We start from the raw sequence: 20,827 nt of genomic DNA on the forward strand, positions 1-20,827 counted from the left end.
TTCTAGACTTTGGTTTCTCTTGCCAAAGGCAGAATCTTAGAACTAAACGCTATTAAAAACACTAAATGATCAATTCAGAAGAGTTGACTTGTTTGTACAAGGATGATGTTTTTCCCGACTCCACATCAGTGTCAAAATAATATGATCCAGAGGCCTAATGTGTTCCTCTTTCTCCTGTCCCCTTTCCATTTCTCCTCTTCTAGTAAGTTTATCCAAGATAAGTATCCTGGCTACAGTCAACAGACAGCTGCTTATATAGCTGGAGCGGTTTACGACAGCTCTCTTGTGCTCTCGGCGGCCATTGGCATCCTGATTGTGAGTTTTGAAGGATGGTTTTAAGACTCAAGGGTAGAAATGGGGTAACTCATAAAAGACAACTCATAAAATTGTGCAAGTGGGAACAAAGAGGCCTGAAAAGAATAAAGAACACAACAAGGTGGGCGACTTTTTCTGGGGCGAAGGCTGCATTGAGTTTTGCTGCCCTGTTCTGAAATGAGAGTACGACATGGACAAAATCAACTGCCTCTCTGCTTAGCCCCAATGTAATTAACCTCCAAGTCATCAAATCATCACTGGAAAAAATATTTGGGGAATGGTATAATTCATTCCTTGAGGTTTTCCTTTTAGAGGGTAGGTTTTTTTTTGGGGGGGGGGGATTAGCAGTTTGTGGTTTGGGAAAAATAGAATAGAATAACAGAGTTCGAAGGGACCTTGGAGGTCTTCTAGTCCAACCTCCTGCTTAGGCAGGAAACCCTATACCATTTCAGACAAATGGTTATCCAACATCTTCTTTAGAACTTCCTGTGTTGGAGCATTTACAGCTTCTGGAGGCAAGTCGTTCCACCGATTCATTGTTCTAACAAAATGTGAATTACACTTTTTAAAGCTAGATTTCTGTGTGGCCACAATAAGCTGAATGCGTTGACATCACCCTATGAGATTTGTGTGCATGTTGTCTTAGTGACTGCAGCTTCCTTGACAAGATTTCAGAAATGCTTCGTCCTTCTCTTCCTCCTAGAGCTGAGAGTGTGTGACTGGCCCAAGATCATCCAGCTGCTCTGTGCCTAAGGCAAGACTAGAACTCACCACCTCCCAAAGCTTGATGCTGGCTCTCATTTCTCTTTTTCTGCTTTTTTCCCAGGATTATATTGGGCTAAGGGGTGTGTTTGCTGTTGGTTGTGCGGTACTCACGTTGCCCGTATTTGCTCTCTTGGCCTTCACCTTCGTTCCCCCACTGGTCTCCACCATCTGGTTAGGAATCACTTACTCCTTTGCAGCCGTAAGTTTTCAGAACTCTTCGTGTATTGATTCTCTCCTGATTTCTACTCAACGTTTCAGCCGGGGGGAAATTTCTGGTATTGACCTAACTTTGTCCCATGTTGCCGGGTTCTTCTTTTAGAGAGAGAAAGGTTAGAAGGAGGTGAGGAGAAAGAGATTCAGAGCAGAAGAGCCAATTTAAGCGGGATTTTCATTTTGCTGAGTCTCACATTCCACTGCTGGCTTCAAAACTGTTTTAGAATCGGAGGTCACGGAGCTCATAGAGTCTAATTTCTGCTCGTCGCAGGAATCCAAATTTAAGTGTCTGGTAGGCTAAGCGCTCCTGAGAAATGAGTTGGCTCCTGTTAGTGGGAAGAGAATGAGTCCATCTATCCAGGGATCTCCAACCTTGGCAACTTTAATTCAAGCCAAGTCAATGAGGAAACCAGCCGCCACCTGATGTTGTGCTTAATGACTGCACATGATTCCTTAACAACCACAATCTGAACTGTCATTATACTCTGAAGATCGCATTTGATTTTGTTGTACAAGGTGCATGGACAATAAAGTAAACTAACTAACTAATGTCAGGGTTCCAAGTAACACCCCCCAACAAAAGAAGACTCTGAGATTTGAGTTTCCTAAAAGTTCCGTTTTGATCATATTGGCACATCTAGGAAAACCCGAATCTGAAAGTATCCACGTTTTCCCCACCCAAAAGGAAGTTCAAGTCCCTGCCCAGCACCCACATGTCCATCACATCGTCCAATCAGGCACCATCCAAAGCCTGAGATGCCTCCCAGTCACCTCATCGCAGCTGCAGGGCAAGATGGCCTTGACTCTCTGAGAAAGGAATGTTATTTTGACTATATCTCACCCACACTCTATATAATCCCCCCTCCCATTTTCCCACAATAGAAAATGTGGCAAGCCTGAAGGTCCAAATGTAAAAGATGGCTTCCTGGTCTGACATTTCAGACTCGTGAATCAAAGTTGAAGTCCATAAGTCTTAAAAGTGGCCAACGGTTGGAGACCCCTGATGTAAGCAGTCAAATCTGTGGCGTCCCTTTGTGATTATCAGTAAACAGAGGTTTTAGAAGAAGGTTGGGATCTTGTGATCATTTACGAGTTGTTGATAACTCCTGTTGATTCTGGACTCTTTAACGAGTTCATCTCAGCATTTCTCAACCTTAGCCATCTTCAAATGCATGGACCGGCTAGGGAATTCTGGGAGTTGAAGTCCGCACATCTTCAAGTTATTAAGGTTGAGAAACATGGCTTTTATCATTTGATGAAGCTGCTGTGAAGTTTGATCCTTCCTTCCCGCAAAAGTGGATTTTTCCTCACGCCGTTTCTCCTGTCTTTTCGACTCTCTTTTGTTCAGGCCAGCATGTGGCCTTCAATTCCACTTGTGGTTCCTCAAGCAACGTTGGGAACGGCTATGGGCCTGGCGACATCCGTGCAAATGATCGGTATTGGACTCTCTAATGTGGTCGTGGGACGGATCTTGGGAACAAAGTCCAGGTAACAACAACTGTCTTTCTGCTTATGAAAGTAAGAGTTTATGCGTTCAAATCAAGAAAAAGTGTCATTCCAAACAGCTCCCATAAATTGCTTGATACTTAATGATGGAACTAATAACCAAGTACAGGTAGTCCTCGACTTACGACCGCAATTGAACCCAACATTTGGGTTGCTAAGTGAGACATTTGAGTTTATGACCTTTCTTGCCAGTTAAGTGAATCCCTGCAACTGTTAAGTTAGTAACGTAGTGTTTTCCCGAAAATAAGACAGGGTCTTATTTTCTTTTGACTCCCAAAATAAAACCTTGGTCTTATTTTTGGGGAGGTCTTAATTATTTTTGAGGTGCAGGAGGCGGCGAGTGTGGTCACCTCATGGCTGCTGCTGTGTTGCAATATTTTTGGGGAGGGCTTATTTTCAGGATTTTTTTTTCCTTATTTTAGCACATGCGCTCAAAAGCCCAATTGGGCTTATTATCCAGGGAGGTCTTATTTTCGGGAAAACAGGGCAGTTGTTAAATGAATCTGGCTTCCCCATTGACTGCTAGTCAGAAGGTTGCAAAAAGTGATCAATGACACTGCAACCATCAATGTCAGCGTTCCAAATATCTTGCAGAATTAAATCAGAGTCCAAGGCAAAACTATCCTTAAAGTTCCAATTTAATAAGACAGACATGTTGGCACATCTGCGGAATCCCAAATCTAAAAGCTTCCTGGGATTCCACCCAGTTGAAAGTTCATGATCTTTTCCCCACACCCATCAATCCATCACATGGTCCAATCTTCTTCGGCCACGCTGGCATCTCCACCCAGCTGGTTCCGGTCAGGTGCAGAGGTGCGGAGACAAAAGATGACCTTGGGCTTCTAGAAAGGAATGACAACAACACATTCCACAATTCTACTCCTTTCTATCCCCCCTCCCAATTAATGAAACAGTATAGGAAAATAATAGAGTGTGTGGCAGGCCAAAGATCCTAAAAAGGAATATAACTGCAGGCCTGACATACAAATTAGTGGCCAAGTGTCTGCATTTGCGTCGCGTGACAGCAGGGATATTGCAATGTCATAAATGTGAACGATTGTAAGTCACTTTTGCAAGTGCGGTCAAACGGTTGCTAAGTGAACTGCTATAAGTCGAGGACCGTCTGTATCTTATGGAACTAATGCGATAGGATGTGAATGCTTGGGCTTGTTCCTCTTGCTCCCTATTCGGGCCGGTAATGTTCTTTTTTTAAAAAAAACCTTTGCCAGTGAACTGAAGATCCCCTTATGGCGCTGGCAACAGATGATGATCTTCATGCTGGCCAACACCGTCGCTTGCATTGGCACCTCCATCTGCCTTAACGTAGTAGATAAGAAGCAGGTAAGAATCCATCTTGGCCGATTAACAAGGGGGAATCCCTTACCATGGTCCATAAAGGTTCGACTTTCACCAAACTTTCCCAAATTCTATGAATTCCCAGGGTGGCACGTTGAACCGCTCGACCAAACGCTCCCCAACTGAGGCAGTGGCCCAACCGTCGGCTGACACAGCTCCCCTTCTCAATGAGACAGAAGAACCATCTATCCAATGAAGAAGAGATCTTCGGGACATGGAGTAGAACGTAGATGAGCCTCATTCTTCAATGTGTTCCCCCTTCTTTGGGGGTTTAATAAGGAAATTTAAGGGACAGGACGTAAATCCGGTGTATAGGAATAGCTGCTTTTCAAGTAGCTGCTAGGTGCTATGTGTTAACTGAAAATCTTAACACTATATAATTCTACTGCTGCCACAAGTGCCGTGATGTTTTAATGCCAATTTCGAGTTATTTAACCATTAAGATTTCTTTATTGCGCGGGAATTTTTTCTGCTGAAGAGATTGAAATAATTTTTCTGTAGATCTTAAATTGGATGAAAGGCGGGAATGTTAAATTACTCTGTGCAAGTAATTGTATATATATACAAACCTTGCACTCATTTTTTTTTTAAAGTCCTCTTGCACTGTTAAAAACTAAATATTGGATTTCATCCTTGTAGCATCCATCACAGCAGTATTATCAAAACCCTTTATAATTTTCCTTTTCCAAAATCATGAGGTTTTAAGTCAAGGTCTGCCTTCCTCACACGTTTGTTTCAATTATATTGGCTTCTTTTTGAAATCTATTCCAACAGCATTGAAAATCCTAATATAATATATTCAGGAACTGAGGTGTTATAGTACAGTGCCAGATATTTCAGTTTCCATTTCTCTTTTCTTGATTTCTTCTGAAGGAGAATTCCAATAGCCCCTTCCTGACCATTTGGGGATACAAAGACTAATATGAACGATTATTGATTTGACTGCATAATGGTCATTGAATATTCTGTATCGCTTTAGCGCAATATCCTTACTCGTAATTGAGGCCATATAAGTTGGTAATTTGTCAAGAGGGCTGTGTTTAACTTTGCTCTAGAAGTAGAAACGTAATACCTATTAAGATAATCTATTAACACTGTTAACTATAGTCACTTCAGAGTTAAGCACTCTGGATAGGCCAAACCCATCCCAGAGGCATTTGATGCTTTGAGCCAGCAGTAAGTAACGTGATCCAGTTATGAGTTAGGTTTTGGCTCTGCTGTCCCTCAAGTGGTTAGCTGGCCTTAGACTCAGATGTTGCATAGCAATTAGAAAATATAACCGGCCCATGCCAATAACTCTCCCTGGCGATATCTAACCAGTTATTGATGGGATTCACTGCTTAGTAGGAAAATCTCCAGAATTTGGAAAAAGACAGTATTTTGCAGGCAGATGGTATACAGGCCTCCCTGAACATAGATGGATGGGTTTCTGTAAAAATGCACCTCTTCCTTTATCACATCCCCACAAATTGAAAGCTCATTTTAGCCCAACTAGACAACCCATGACTCGGAAGGGACATCTTCTTGGAGATATTTCCCGACCAGGTTTTCCAATCTCTTCAAAATCAAATTCAAGATACATTCGGAGATGCAATGGCCTTGAAGATAGTCCCATGTGGGATTGTGTAGCACAAAACACCAACACGGAAAATGCTTTAGGACATTTTGCATGATGTTACAAATTTGAGGATTCTTACATCGTAACAGGTTTTATCACATTTGCCAAATTTCAATCCCATGAGAATCGGACGCCCCTAATTTGGGACACCTTCTGTAAAGTTAGCCCATTTGAGGCACCTTGCTTGAAAATGTTCGGCCCCATGATGCATTCGGTTAAAAGATTACAGGAACGAGATGTCTACAGAGATTCTCAGTCATCCAAGGTCATGGATGTCCCAAAGGTGGTTTTCTAAAGAAACAACTGGACTTTCTCCTTTTTTCCTTGAAGAAGTTTCGCTTTTCATCCAAGAATTGAAATGTCTTCAAAGAAAGTCCAGTCGCCTCTGGAAAAAGCACCTTTCCTACAGGAACAAGAGTTTTAATATATAGATGCCAAACTCGGCTTGATCTCCTACCTCAACTTTTAGAAGAAGAAAAGTGAGCTGCAACTCTGCTAAGGGAAGGCCGCTTGGAATGCTAAGATTTAGGATGGGAAGTATGATAGGTTATATTTTTGTGACGCGGCTGCTAAAGCAAGCACCGTCACTCACAGGAGGCCTCTTTGCAAAATTAGAGCCAAACATCATTACAAGCATCCCATCTACTCCTCCCGTGCCACTTTTGCCATTCCTTTTAAATGAACCATTGGGTTACAGCTTAATCTAACTTTTCTCCGAAGGCCTGTGTGACTCAACTCACATGAAAATAAAGACTGCCAACGTAATTTTCTTTTTATTGTCAAATGATATAAACAACAATGGACACGACTTGATTTGTCTAATAGCAACACTCTTCACATTTGGATACTAGAGTGGGGGGGGGGGGGAGAAAGGGATAGTGGTAATGTTACAAAGGGATTGATTTTTTTAAAAAAATGCAGAAGTACCAGATAGCATTGATTGATGTGAGAAACAATGGCACAGAAATGGATTCAATCAAGTCAATTATTATTTCCCTGAACGTTGTTACAAAGAAAGACTTCAAGGCATTTCAGTAGAGCAAAAACATTTTTTGTATTTGTGACGAGGAAGAACTGGGGAACGTCTTCTCGTTCCTCTGTACAGATTGTCAATTTCACAAAAGGAACTGCTTACGTCCTAACCTGTTCCCAAAAAGTCTTGCCTGTGGAAACTAACAGTCAGTTCAAGGGTTGAATGTCAAGATTGCATAGCTAATGATTGTGCCATCCCGCAATGGCTATTAGCACAAATAAAAGGAATTTTATAAACCTTGCTTCTGTTTTGCCCGGAACGATCGCATTCTTTACCAATCGTATGATATACTGTGCGCTAGTTTGGTTATAGTAAAATCTCTGGGTGACCAGCCACTTGGGAAGAAATGACTGCATTTTAGGAGAGGCACCTTGGGCTTAAGACTATCTTAGTTTGTACATGTAAAACTCATGAGGCTATAAGGGGATTTTTAAAAAAAGGCTTGAAGAATCCATCAGTTCTACTGTAATTGACTAACAAAATACAGTTGTTTTTTAAACATCATGATTCAACATATTTAAGTTATTATTAACTCCTAATGTAGTTTTGTTTTGTTTTTTAAGAAAAAGAAAAATACCCTGTCTGGATTATAGCGTAATCCTCAGCCACCCCTCGAGAAAAAAATGATAGGCACAAAGTTACATCAATCAGAACTTAAGGCTTGGCTGGAAAAAAAGGCTAACAGGGAAGCGCTGGTGAAAACGCCCCTTTGAAATTTTGCAATCCCAAGTAACCCACGTGTAACGATGACCTATGCAAATGGCATCCAAAAGCGGACATTGGCCAATTGTTCTCATATCGCTCGTTTCGTACAAAGCTAAGCAGTTGTTTGCATTCCGTTTGTTTGTTTTCCCCATCTCCCTAGTATTGAAAGGGTGGCATTTTACTGTAGCAAACCGTGTGAGAGAACCTGGCAAGAACTATTAAACCAGTGCTGAGTTTCGAGCACGAGTTGGGTGGTTAGTTCAGAGTTTATCAAAATGCTGGACTGTTCCAGCATCTGGTACAGGGCACCTCAGAAATACTTTGCAATGAACTTGTGATATCGCTGATGGGTCAAGCTATTCTACAAAGGTCACTCATAGGCTCGATGAATTCCAACAGAAAATTTTCAGGGAGTGGAACAAAGCAAACCACCATGATCTGATCATTTGACATTGAGACATTTGGACAACTCATACAACAGGTCTAGACCAACTTTGGCCAACTTTGAAGACTCGTCGACTTCAACTATCCGAATTACCCAGCCAGCTGGGAGTTGAAACCCACAAAAAGTCTTAAAATTGCCAAAGTTGGACACCCCTGGTCTAGAAAGAATTCATCCAAAAACACAAGACTTTTCCCCTTCTCTCTATTCACGAACTCACACTGCAAGGATGGGAAACAGTGCAAGGTGACATCCATCCAACATTGTATATTGCAAACGCCCTGGCAGCAACAGCGAAGAGGAGAGACCAGTAGGAGTCTTGAGTCAGGTCTAACAGTCAGCTAAGTTAGTCCTTACTTCCAGCTTGCGCCTGAAGATGTTAGCTGGAGTGTAACACTACAAAGTTTCCCCTCAATTCTGTTCAACGTAACCATACTAACCAAGGTTCTAATTCTGCCCAAAGAGTTTCTCAATAGGGCCAGGTTTGGAAGCAGGCATCCTGCTTCTTCAAGCCCTCCCTTTCTTGGCAGTCATCTCACTAATTTGCAACTCCCTCCTGCTTCTGTCCTCTCCAGTAAGGTATTACATTTAATACACACCCGGGGAAATCTTCCAGAATAAGCCAACGGCTGCCATTTTGCCCTATGTCTCTTTGGGATTTGTTATCCTGAGCTGCATCTGCATAGCAAAGAAGCAAACATGATATCAGTAGGACCCCGGTTGAAAAGACCCCCATCAAAATAGGTGAATATGGTAAGGAGAAAGAAGGAGGAGGATAATACTTGATTTTATTTTCTAATTTTGCCTTTCCCTAATGGGGATTTAAACAGTGAATGCTGGGTTGTATTTTTGGGATGGATCTTTTTCGTAGCTTCTTGGGGACGCGACTAACAAATCCATTCAAGGGCGTCTCTGCTTGCTTTTGAATGTTCTTTGAATTACAGGACAAGGATATTTGAGTGTTAAGTATGGATCTGGCTGCTTTATGGAGGGGGTCAACTCATTTTTGTTCCAATGTGAAACAGATAACTGAAACATTACAAAACAGGCTGTTTTCTTTCATAATACGTAAAGGTACGTTCACAGGGATGAGACCGTACGATTGTAGGAAATGTTAAGGCAAGAGAGCTGTGATTGGGGATACAAGAGCATTACTAGTAATGCAAACTAAAATGACATTCCAGTTATCCAGACATCCTACTCTCTACAACCGAGAGATATCTTTGAATGCTTCCTGTTGAGGTTTAAAAATGGAATACATGCGAGAACTAAGACTGACCCTTTCCTAATGGTGCTAAGCTGTTAGAAGTAGACCTCAAGGGTCACCTTTGGTCATCCTAAGAATCAGGTTAAAAATTCACAGGAAGTTGATATTCACAGTTTAAGGACTATATAGCCATGATGGCGAACCAATGACAACACCTGCCAAAGGTGGCATGCAGAGCCCTCTCTGTGGGCACGCGCGCCTTGCCAGCTGGTCTTTGTGGGTGTCGGAGGGCCTGAAAACAGCTCAAAATATGGCCCGAAAAAACAGCCGAAAAACAGGCATGTGTGCGCCGGCCAGCTGATTTTCAGGTTTCTGGTATTCCAGTTGGGACACTCAGTGCCGAAAAGGTTTCGCCATCACTGGGCTATAGCAACGTAAATGTGTTTAAATACTCTCTTGCAAGTTAAAAGGCACAGAGACGTTACGTGTTCAGTTGATAAACTTGGAAGCTCTCTGGTTTCTAGGAACTGCAGAATAAGTGACTTCTTAAGAGAAATGGGTATTTGTTTTTTTTCCAAAGAAAGCTTTCATACTTACATTCTTCCAAGAAAGGACTTTCAACAACTTGGTTTTCAAGCTTTCTATTGTTAGAAGAAGCCCTCCCCCCCCCCCGGGGCATTTTGGGGAGTGGTGTTCAGCAGGGGGTCTCCAACCTTGGTTAACTTTACGGTTTGTGGACTTTCCCTCTCCCAGAATTCCTCAGGCAGCGTGGTTGGCTGAGGAATTCTGGGAGTTGAAGCCCACAAGTCTCAAAAGTGGCCAAGGTCGGAGGAAACCCCCACCCCCACCCCGGTGTTCAGGATCTGTGAGGTCACATGAATTGGCACTACGCAATGTTTCAAGTTAGTATAGGTGGTGCTGAGGGAAGAGATAAAATATATAATAAAATGAAGAATTGTTCCTGGAAAGCACGGGAAGGCGAATACGTGAGTTATGAGACCACCGTAGTTAAGGTACTGTCCGTTAGTCTGGGCCAACCTCTTTTGTGTCACTGACTGCCCCTACAAGAACTGGTGGGCCCCACAGTCTGGGTGTTCCCCCCCCCCCACCGCCCCTTATTGGCAGAGGGAGTGGAAGAGGTGAGCCCAAGGGCTTGAAAAATGAAACGGGCAGTGCCTAAGCTCCACCTCATGTAGCTAAGGGTAAAAGAGGCTGCCTCTGCATGGAAAGGCCTAGCTAAGGGGAGGGAAAAGTCACGAAAGGGAACCAAAGAGCAACAAGGAGAGCAGACTAAGAGTCAGCATAAAGTTAGAGAGAGAACTTTTCCGCTGCCTAAATGAAAAGTTAAAATCTTCAGGCAGAATACCTTGTGCCGGGAGGTTAGTGATGAAGGAGAGAGTTAGTCACTAGCTTCTGAACTGCCTCCTTGGAGAGGATTCAGGCTCTAATTTTAAACTTAAGTGGTTTGGCTTCGTTCTCTCAACAGACTTTTTTCTTTTTTTTTAACGCGCTGCTCACCATGAAGTTATTACCCAAATGGTCAAAAGAGGAATGCCACAAAGCCGAAGCTTCTAAATCTCTCCCAGAAAGGGATTGGTGCATGATTCATTTCAACGTACAATTTATCTCAAAAACCGATTTGCTCCTTTCGCTTTTCTGCAAGATGACAATCAAGGGATGACTCCTTTTCCCAGGGGATAGAGGAGCAGTCTCCCTTCTTTACAAACAACAGAGGAAAATCTACTTGAGGCTGTGTCGCCTAGCTGGCAGACCAAAAATGGGTCTCGCACCTTAATTGGAATGTGTTCTGCAATCCATCTCAGGGAGTCATTCCTTCACCGTGTTCAGAATGCAGAGGGAAGGAAGGAGCTCAGGGCTCATCCCTTGCTTACAAAGGAACACCGGAAAGGCTTATGATGATGGCTGCCGTGGACTAAATAAGCCAAGCTACTAAGCGCCTCCCTCCTTCAAGCACTAAAAAATATTCGGATAATGAACGCTTAAGACATTGGGGAAGGGTGGTGTGTGTGTGTGTGTGTGTGTGAAAAAGTGTTCTTCCCTAATAGAATGCAATGCTAGATTTGCCTCCCGGCGGGTTAAGGACTTTGTTGTGAGAACGCGGCCGTGGTCCCAGCCTTGGCTCGTGATCATCTATCTTGGGGCCAGGGTCTTTGGGGATCTCCTTCGGCAGGTCCTTCTTCTCACTCAACTCTTCTCTCTGTGGTCTTTGGTCTTCTGGAACTGCGCGAGATGATACATGGCAGGTTAAATCGTGGTGGTCATTTCGTTTGGTTTTATTCCAACTAGGCTGCCAACACTTGGATTTCGCATGCAAGGTTCCCAAGCATGGGAGTGGTGTTTGATTAACTTACTTAAACGACTTCCAGTGTTGGGGCATTCACAACTTCTGGAGGCAACTTCTGTTCCACTGATTCATTGTTCTCACTGTCAGGAAGTTTTTCCTCAGTTCTAAGTTGCTTCTCTCCTTGATTAGTTTCCACCCATTGCTTCTTGTTCTACCCCTCAGGTGCTTTGGGGAATAGCTTGACTCCCTCTTCTTTGTGGCAGCCCCTGAGATATTGGAAGACTGCTATCATGTCTCCCCTGGTTCTTCTTTCTCTTAAGCTAAACATACCCAGTTCCTGCAACCGTTCTTCATGTGTTTTAGCCCCCAGGCCCCTAATCATCTTTGTTGCTCTTCTCTGCACTCTTTCTAGAGTCTCCACATCTTTTCTACATCATGGTGACCAAACCTGAATGCACTTAATCCCAGTGAGTCTTCTACTACTTCATCTGAAGATGTTAGCTAGTTCAGCTTATGGAATGCTTCCTCACACATCATCACTTGGAAGAATGGGGTGTGTGTGTGTGTAAAACTTAACATTTGAGGCATGGCCTGTCAAATGTAGTACAGTTAGGATCATAAGTGGAAATCTCTCAGAGGGACAATAGAGTGAATCTCTCTCTCTCTAGAGCCAGCCTTGGCAACTTTAAGACTTGTGGACTTCAACTCCCAGAATTCCACAGCCAGTCATGCTTGGGAACATTATATGCAAAATCTATGCTGGCTGGGGAATGATGGGAGTTGAAGTCCACAGGTCTTAAAGCTGCCACGTGTGGACACCCCTGCTGTAAAGTATACAGTACTAAAAGCTATAATGTGATTTTCGAAAGCGGATATGATATAAAGGATAAAATAATGGAGCTGACCGAATTTGGGGAAGCCTTGCTCCAATTACCTTTTTTTTCCCGTGGTGAATCTCCTCTATCATTGAAGAGAAAGGTGTGATCCTGGATAAGAAGGAAGGAAAAAGTTGTAGATATTAACCAACACTTTGAAAAAGCTGTTTTTTAATGAGAATCCTTTCAAGTTGTAAGACTTGAAGGCAATCCAGCTTTACAAAGCAATGCTTCTAAGGACATGAATACTCTGCATCAGTCAGAAAAAACTTTATAGAGATTTTGTTTTGTATTAACGCCAATGTTTTTCTCTGTCAATTTTAATGCTAGATTATTTATATTGCGTGGCCAATCGAGACAGCATTAGTTTCATAAGTTGTTTCTGTCGCTCAAGAGGTGCATATTCAACAGCTTTCTTTGTACAAACACAACTGCTTCGCCTTACATAAAGGTAAAGATTCCCCTTGCACATATGTGCTAGTCGTTCCCGACTCTAGGGGGCAGTGCTCATCTCCATTTCAAAGCCAAAGAGCCAGCGCTGTCCGAAGACGTCTCCGTGGTCATGTGGCCGGCATGACTAAACACCAAAGGTGCACGGAATGCTGTTACCTTCCCCCAAAGGTGTCTCTATTTTTCTACTTGCATTTTTACATGCTTTCGAACTGCTAGGTTGGCAGAAGCTGGGACAAGTAACAGGAGCTCACTCCGTTAGGCAGCGTTAGGGATTCGAACCGCCAACCTTTCTGATCGACAAGCTCAGTGTCTTAGTCACTGAGCCATCAGGTCCCCCTGAGCCACCAATACATCGATTATTGTAATTTGGGCTGCCACTTTTTTTTAATAAAAGAAAGCGAATGGAAGCTGTAAGCGAGTTACCTTGGGCTTATTCGGATGTGCTTTGACTGCGCTGAGAGGTGATGGGGTGCCAAAGATATTGCTTGTTTTCCCTCCAGGTGGGTTTATAAATTGCCGGGATGCGTTCGGTTTATGATCCTCAAAAATGCCGCTGTCTTTCCCACCTGCAAGACAACAATAACTGAGGAAGTTTGCAGGAACTGCTCTTCCTCTCCGATTCTCCAGGGCAGGAGGAAACGAGCAGCGAACCCTAAGGCTAGGATGTTGAGGCCCTCCGGGAACCAGACATGCTTGCACAGCTTTGGATAAGGGCTTCCTTTTTGAAATCCTGTTGATTTTCCTTTCTGCTGCTTAATATTCCTTTATTACTCTCTTTGACCAGCATTACAAATAGAGAAAAAAGGAAGAAAATGAAATTGTTACAGAAAACCTTTTATCAAAGAAATGATCGTGTAAAAATAACACGTCTAAGCCAGAGATTTGCACCACTGTATGGCTCGGTAAGCGTGTTTTGCAAGCTAAAATTTAAATGAAGCGTTAACATCCCTTAAAAGTTAATGTAAGCTGGATTTATCTATATCTGTACCTAGCCCTTAATTTCTGAAATAATTGTATAAACTATAAATATTATATATTATAAGTTGTATATATAAAGAGAAAGCATGTCTTGAGATACTCTAAAAGGGCCCCGTAGGAAGCCATAAAGGTAGTCCTCGACTTACAACAGTTCATTTAGTGATGGCTCAAAGTTACAATGGCACTGAAAAATGTGACTTATGACTAGTTTTCACCCTTACGACCATTGCAGTATCCCACATGGTCACGTGATCAAAATCCAGATGCGTTAGCAAGTGGTTCGTATTTATGACGGTTGCAATGCCCCAAGGTCACCTGAACCCCTTTTGCGACCTTCTGACAAGCAAAGTCAATGGGGAATCCAGATTCACTTAGCAACCACTTAATAAACGTAATGATTCTTTTAACAACTGTGGCGAGAAAAGACGTAAAACGGGGAAGGCTCACTTCACAAGTATTTCACTTAGCAACATGAATTTCGGGCTCAAATGTGACCATAGCTCGAAACTCCAAAATATGAACATGTGGTCATTTAAAAAAAAAAAAAAGCTTACACCTTTTAAACAACTCGGTGTTGTTTAAAAATCGTAACAAGCGATTGTTACAAAACAAGATGCTGTTACAAAACAAGTTCGTTTCAAAATCACGTTCCCAAGTAAACTTGCAAAACACTTCACTTATGCATAGCAATAAACCTGTTCTTTTTATGAGTAATTAACTCTGAAATTGTCAGCAACCTAAATTATGTCAGGTAGTGAATGACGGGTGTTCTTCTGTTCAAAGCAGGACAATGGCTGGGGCGATATAATCCATTCACTGCAAATAAAATCTCACAGATGAGTACAGAGTGATTCGTATAAAATAGGTAAGTTTAAATGAATATTATTTCGTCAAAGATAGCTTAGAGCAGTGACCATGATAATAGCAATTGCCATAGCATTTATCTACCGCTTCGTAGTGCCCTCTCTAAGTGGTTTAAAGAGATAGCCTATTGGCCCCCAACAATCTGGCTCCTCATTTTAGCCGCCTCGGAAGGATGGAAGACTGAGTCAACCTCGAGCCGATCAGGATCGAACTCCTGGCAGTGGGCAGACTCAGCCTGCAATATTGTGTTCTAACCACTGCGCCACAGCTCTTCGAATGATAAACGATAGTTATCTGATTCCATGGAGGAAAAGATCAAACCTGTCACTCCCATTCTCAGTATTTTCAAGAAGAATATGGTTCTCACCTGGGGGATTTGTTCTCTTTGGGAAATTCATAGGTTCTTCAGCTGCTGCAAATATGTTAGAGGCCATTTTCTGTGTCTTGGAAGAGGAGGACACTTCTGCGCTTCCAAAGAGATCGCTGGATAGTCCTCCTGGTGGCTGGAGCACCCTGTTTTGCATAAAATAACCCACAATCAACCGTGATTATTAAAAATGGTCTGTAGAAAGAAGTAGGCAACGGAGGGGGTGGGGGCTAAGGTTCCGATATCACACTGGCTCCCATTCGATATAATTCTGTGAATTGCAGGATCATTTAATTTGGAAACCATGTTTTGGGTGCATGGAAGGATGTGCAAACCTTGGCCAGCATCTGAGTAATCAAGGTTCTTCTTTTATCTGGCACTCTTCATCTGAAACGTTTCTTTTGAAGGAAGTAGCAACAAGAGTTTCTTGGAGCCTGTGATACTTGACTATTTTCAATATTAAGATTCACGTGGAGAATTCTGAGTAAAGTATCAGGTTGTACAGTACTGGCAAATAATGTTCTTAGTGCAGACCTTTCCTACAAGAATTGTGCATACACTTCCTCTCCCCCCCCCGCCCCCCAAACCAAAGGGATTGTTGCAAAGTAGGATGAACAATTGGCTTGCTTCTTCTCGCTGGCGATTTTCCTTTCCTTTTGGTTGCTGGGTGAGGCCACCACCACACCCAATCCCAAGCTGAGGGAGGCTGAACGCTGAGCTCAATTTATCCCTCGGGAACTTGTTCACACCCTTTCATGAATGTGTGAAAACTACAGTATTTGAATAGCGACGAGGAGATACACTTTTTAAAAAAAGATTACTGATTTGTATTATTGCCTAGCATAGCATAGCAACTGCTCTTTATTGTTCTCTGAAGGATTAAACCAGAGTTGTCCCAAGTTTGGCAACTTTTAAGACTTGTGGACTTCAACTCCCAGAATTCCCCAGCCAACGTTCTGGGAGCTGAAGTCCACAAGTCTTAAAAGTTGCCGAGGTTGGAACAACTCTGGATTAGATTATTTTAGTAGTGCATTTTATATCTTGATCTGTTAAAAGTCTAGTAGTCTAATCAATTCTCTCCAAATTGACAGGCCCAAAATGTGGCGAAGTTTATCCCCAAAAGATTTTTCACCCTCAATTAACGTGTCTGAAAGTGTGTGGTTTAAGGTGGACTCACTGAGACCTAATAAGGGTGGCCCAGAGACTTTTTTTTTTTTAAAAAAAAAAGCAAGTTTGGAGCTGACATTTAGAAAAAGATGGGGCTCATCACCGGCAACAAATGCAAATGGACATACGAAGGACCATATCACAGAAAAAGTTTAACCTTTATTCTTTGGAGTATATACATTGTTAGACTGCTGCACTCAATGGAGGCTCACTGTCAAAAGTAAAAATCAACTTCCCTGCAAAGCTACAGGCTGCATCATTTAAGAACACAGCTTTGGAGGTAACCAGACAACTGTGCAACACACATCCTGGAAGATAACCGTGCTTGATGATACAGTGTAAAAAGCAAGGATACCTAAAACTGACTAAAGCAATTCAGGAATATGTTCAGAAATCTCAGTGATAGTCAGTTGAGAGATTATGATCTAAAAAGGAAAGAAGATAAGATGTTTCACTGGTGATAACATTTTCCAAAGGGATGGTAAAAATGCGGTTATAACCCATTGCAGATACAATTATAATCCACTCCAGATGTTTACCATGCCAATTTCATGAAGAAACTTTCCTTTACAATCAAACTGCTTGGATAAGAAGTGAAGAGAATAACTCCACTGCAGAATTACAGCTATTTTCTTTCATGGTGCCACAGTGGAAAAGAGCCTGAAGTATTATATCGGCATCCAAAGGAAATTACAGAAGTAACCCAATCATTCAGGCACGGTTTGGCATTAGTTCACGCAATTTACATGCAAACCGTATTTTCACAGGCAGCTCATTTATCTCAAATTTAATTTGAAAAATACATTTATATAATTGTTATTTCCAGAGCTCATCCCATGCTCTAACCATGGCAACTTTTAACAGGATAAGAGATTCAGGAGCTTGTTAAAAGGTCAACAAGATCAAGCTCTTGTGAATTGGAAGGGGATCCTTGTTTCAGTGCCTGGAGGCTAAAATACAAAAAACAAAACAGGACAGAATTCCTGAAGGATTGTTCCAGAGACTACTGTGTGTGTTTTGCCCGCTCCTCTGGTCAAATGTGCATAGGGGGGCACATTTGCCCCGTAGGAAGGATTTCACAATCTGGGCTCCCCTTAGACAGCAGCTACATTGGCACTCGATTGGCAAATGGAAACTGTGACTAATGGGGCTTCTGCCCAGGTTTGGCTTTCTATGTCATTGATGGCCTTTCCAGGAAGAAAATGTCCTAGCAACACACCTTCATCACTCGAAAGCTACTTGGAAGTGATGCTATAGAAGCAGTGGCTTACAAACAGGTATTATCCATTTCACATAACCTCAATGCTGCTCTGAAGCTCCAGGCGTCTAAATACGGTTCTATTTTCTAGCTTTAATTTACAGAGCCCTGTAAGTTGACATGGCCCTAAACCGCCTGCAGGACCATCAGTATAAGGCCAGTCCAGAGGATAGGGATGGGGTGTTGAGGTTCTCTCCTCCCCCCCCACACACAAACACTTCAAGATAAGAGAGGAAACTAAGGTGCATTGCTTTCATGATCCTCTATTATAGCTCACTTTTATCTCCAGAGATCCAAATGGTTCATTGTTACATGCAGGAAGGCAGTTTACATGGACCTTTTTAAAGGATTTCGATACCCAAGTTGAAGTAATGCTCTGGCACTAGGGGAGAATTACGTTTTGTGGGGTTTTTCTATTGCTTTTATGTACTTTATTTGTTGAAAACCACTCCCAGTTGTTTGGAGCTAGTGGTGTAAACATATGAAAGATTGAATAAATACAATGTATGTTGTTTTAAGTTATGGTATAGTTAAAAAAAAAGGATCGAATTCCAACTTATATCCTGAGTTACTGCTTTGTGTAAAAAAAAAAAAAGCCCGCTGCACATGGCCTAAAAGAGCAATTCCTTGGCAGTTTGAGAGAAAAGATTTTATGCCTCAGGCAAGACACGAAACTGCAGAGAGGTAGAACTACAGCAAAGATCTCACAACCCACACCCACTTCGTAACAAAGCAAGCAAAGCCGCCTTGGAATTTCGTACCAGACAGTGTGGTTGGGTGGCACCGGACTCCCTTTGGCAATCAAAAATTTATGCTGGAGTATTGCAAGTCCAAAACTAGTAATCAGGCAGAGGGTTCAAACAGAACAACCACCAAACCCCTCTTACTCATTTGAAATCCTACTCAGATTCATTGTCATAATCCCTCAAGGCAGAGGCGGCAGCTGCTGCTCAACATGTGCCCAGTTAAAAAGTTGCTCTTGGCAAATACAGAATGTTGTTCTGATGGCACAGCCAGATTCAATGGGAATGGCTACACGTCTTATTTATCCAATTCCAGAAATGCTATTTAGCAGAATGTACAGACCTTGAAAACCCCTGAAAGCAAACACCGGCAATAAAATCCTGGAACGTAACAACCGGCGTGTCACAACCCAGACAAATCGATTTGGCAGTGGAGCATTTTTTTAAAAATTGGGAAGATAATCCCAAGGTGAGTTCCAGTTCTGCTTTAGGCTTCAGGCACAAAAGTCAGTTGGGTGACTTTGAGCCCGTCGGTGATCTTTTCTGCCCAACCCATCTTATATAGTTGCTGTGGGGTGAAAACAGGAAGAGGAAGGAATCTTATGCACGTTGGCTGCCTTGAGTTACTTATAACCGGCCAGAATCACTTAAGCGAGAGAGGTGAAGTAGAAACTTAATAAATGAAATAAAGATAAGAATCAAACAAATAAACAAACCTGGCTGGATGCCATAAACAAATAACCACTTAGTTAAGCAGGACTGGGTGCCCTTCTGGCCAGAACATCTTTCAGGGAACATTTCCCACCAACCCTCACAGAATAACAAAGTTGGAAGGGACCTTCTGAGGTCTTCTAGTCCAACCCCCTTGCTCAAGCAGGAGACCCTATACCATTCCAAACAAATGACTGTACAATCTCTTCTTTAAAACATCCAATGCTGGAACAGCTACAACTTCTGGAGGCAAGCTGTTCCACTGATTAATTGTTCTCACTGTCAGGAAGTTTCTCCTCAGTTCTAAGTTGTTTCTCTCCTTAATTAGTTTCCACCCATTGCTTCTTGTCCTGCCTTCAGGTGCTTTGGAGAGTAGCTTGATTCCCTCTTCTTTGTGGCAGTCCCTGAGATATTGGAAGACTGCTATCCTGTCACCCCTAGTCCTTCTTTTCATTAGACTAGACATACCCTGTTCCTGCAATGGTTCTTTATGTTTTATCCTCCAGTCCCCAATCCCCTTTGTTGCTCTTCTGAGCAGTCTTTCCAGAGCTTCAACATCTTTTTAATACTGGGCCAACCCAAACTGGCTGCAATGATTCCAAGTGCGGTCTTGCCAAGTCATTATAAACAAATGAATAGATAGATAGATAGATAGATAGATAGATAGATAGATAGATAGATGATAAAGATAGAGATATAGCTAAATATATATATAAGATAGACAGACAGACAGGGATATATGATATATATAGATAATAAAGATAGAGATATAGTTAAATATAGATATATAAGTTAGAGATAGATAGATAGATAGATAGATAGATAGATAGATAGATGATAGATAGATATAGATGGATGGATGAGATAGACAGATAGATAGGGATAGAGATGTATGATAGAGATATAGTTAAATATAGATATATAAGATAGAGATATATAAGATAGAAATAGATAAGATATAGATATATAATAAGATAGATGATATAGATATTGAGATAGATAGATAAATAGATAGAGATAGGTATTTTATATGATATATTTCGCTCCGAGCAAGGCAGACACAATAACTTGCCGGCCACCCCACCCTTATTGTTGCAGGGGGCCTTTTGGGGTGGGGGGAGAGGAGGAGGACCACCGCAAAGGACGAGACCACGGGGAGGGCCGGACTCCAGCCGTCTGGTGGACCCTCCCACCCCAGGGTGAACCGAGTCGACGCTGCCGGCATCAAGAGGGGTTGGGGTGTCCCCTCGCGACCTCCCCGGCGACGCCCCAGGCGCGGGATTCAGCTCCCCCCAAAAACCAGGCGTCCCCACGAGACACGCCGTGGAATCTGGTCCCTCGGTGGCTTGCGCGTGCACGGAAATCCTCCCCGCCCGGGTTTCACGTGTCGTGTGAACGCGTCCTGAGGATTTCGCTAAGCGGGTGGATAGGAAGAACAACCTCCGCCCAATTCATCCCTTCAAACACGTGTTTCCTCAACGCGCCCGGCAAGAGAGGCGCGGCGGGATGGGTCGGGTAGTCCCAAGGCTGGGGACGATGGGCTTTGGAGTCCCCACAGGGCTTCCTGAGGAGGGAAGGGGGAGAAAAAACAACAACAACCGCACCCACCGCGGCCGCCTCAGCTGGTATGGCGGGATGGGTCGGGTAGTCCCAAGGCTGGGAATGATGGGATTTGGAGTCCCCACAGCGCTTCTTGGGGAGGGAAGGGGGGGGAAACAACCCCACCCACTGCGGCCGCCTCACCTGGAGCTGGATTTGGCCGGGTCGGACTCGGGTCCTTGGAACATGGTGGCCAGTAGTGCGAGCGAAATCGAGCGACGGTCTCCGAAGCTTCTCCGCTACCCGTCCAGCCGCGCGACTCGCCTCAGTCTCTCTCCCGCCTCTCTCCCGGCCGGACGCTCGGCCCCGCCCTCCGAAGGCCATTGGCCGAGGGCGGCGCCGTTCCA

General features: G+C 43.1%; 2 protein-coding genes across 3 annotated transcripts in view; one reads left to right on the forward strand and one right to left on the reverse strand.

The window, feature by feature from the left end:
• LOC309398746 (lysosomal dipeptide transporter MFSD1-like) overlaps nucleotides 1-20,827 on the forward strand; it is a 332,444-nt gene that overhangs the window by 12,045 nt on the left and 299,572 nt on the right. Inside the window, exons 9-13 of one of the 2 annotated variants that reach the window (XR_014176437.1) lie at nucleotides 204-315; nucleotides 1,142-1,279; nucleotides 2,642-2,781; nucleotides 4,029-4,140; nucleotides 4,241-6,252. Coding sequence is in view for 1 of the 2 variants with exons in the window: in XM_081965917.1 (XP_081822043.1) it covers nucleotides 204-315; nucleotides 1,142-1,279; nucleotides 2,642-2,781; nucleotides 4,029-4,140; nucleotides 4,241-4,351 (613 nt within the window). In the remaining variant the exon portion in view is untranslated. Of the gene's footprint in view, nucleotides 1-203; nucleotides 316-1,141; nucleotides 1,280-2,641; nucleotides 2,782-4,028; nucleotides 4,141-4,240; nucleotides 7,360-20,827 lie in introns of those variants that run through there. The other variant, XM_081965917.1, reaches the window with a different exon arrangement.
• Nucleotides 6,525-20,787, reverse strand: JPT2 (Jupiter microtubule associated homolog 2). The gene is made up of 5 exons (XM_081965954.1): nucleotides 20,625-20,787; nucleotides 15,003-15,148; nucleotides 13,217-13,359; nucleotides 12,400-12,451; nucleotides 6,525-11,401 (listed from the first exon to the last, which is right to left on the reverse strand). Exons 1-5 carry the CDS (start codon nucleotides 20,666-20,668, stop codon nucleotides 11,220-11,222), a joined length of 567 nt encoding a protein of 188 aa, XP_081822080.1. The 5' UTR covers nucleotides 20,669-20,787; the 3' UTR covers nucleotides 6,525-11,219.

Source organism: Natrix helvetica (genome assembly GCF_964273705.1).
Source record: "Natrix helvetica genome assembly, chromosome: 13".
Taxonomy (NCBI): Eukaryota; Metazoa; Chordata; class Lepidosauria; order Squamata; family Natricidae; genus Natrix; species Natrix helvetica.

What these genes read in the sequence shown, in the direction of transcription:
- JPT2 (XM_081965954.1), bottom strand. Translation starts at nt 20,668, where the DNA reads ATGTTCCAAGGACCCGAGTCCGACCCGGCCAAATCCAGCTCCAG. An exon ending in AAAGAGAACAAATCCCCCAG is followed by an intron (nt 13,360 to 15,002) that starts GTGAGAACCATA and finishes GTTGTCTTGCAG; the next exon opens with GTGGGAAAGACAGCGGCATT. An exon ending in CACATCCGAATAAGCCCAAG is followed by an intron (nt 12,452 to 13,216) that starts GTAACTCGCTTA and finishes CTTCTTATCCAG; the next exon opens with GATCACACCTTTCTCTTCAA.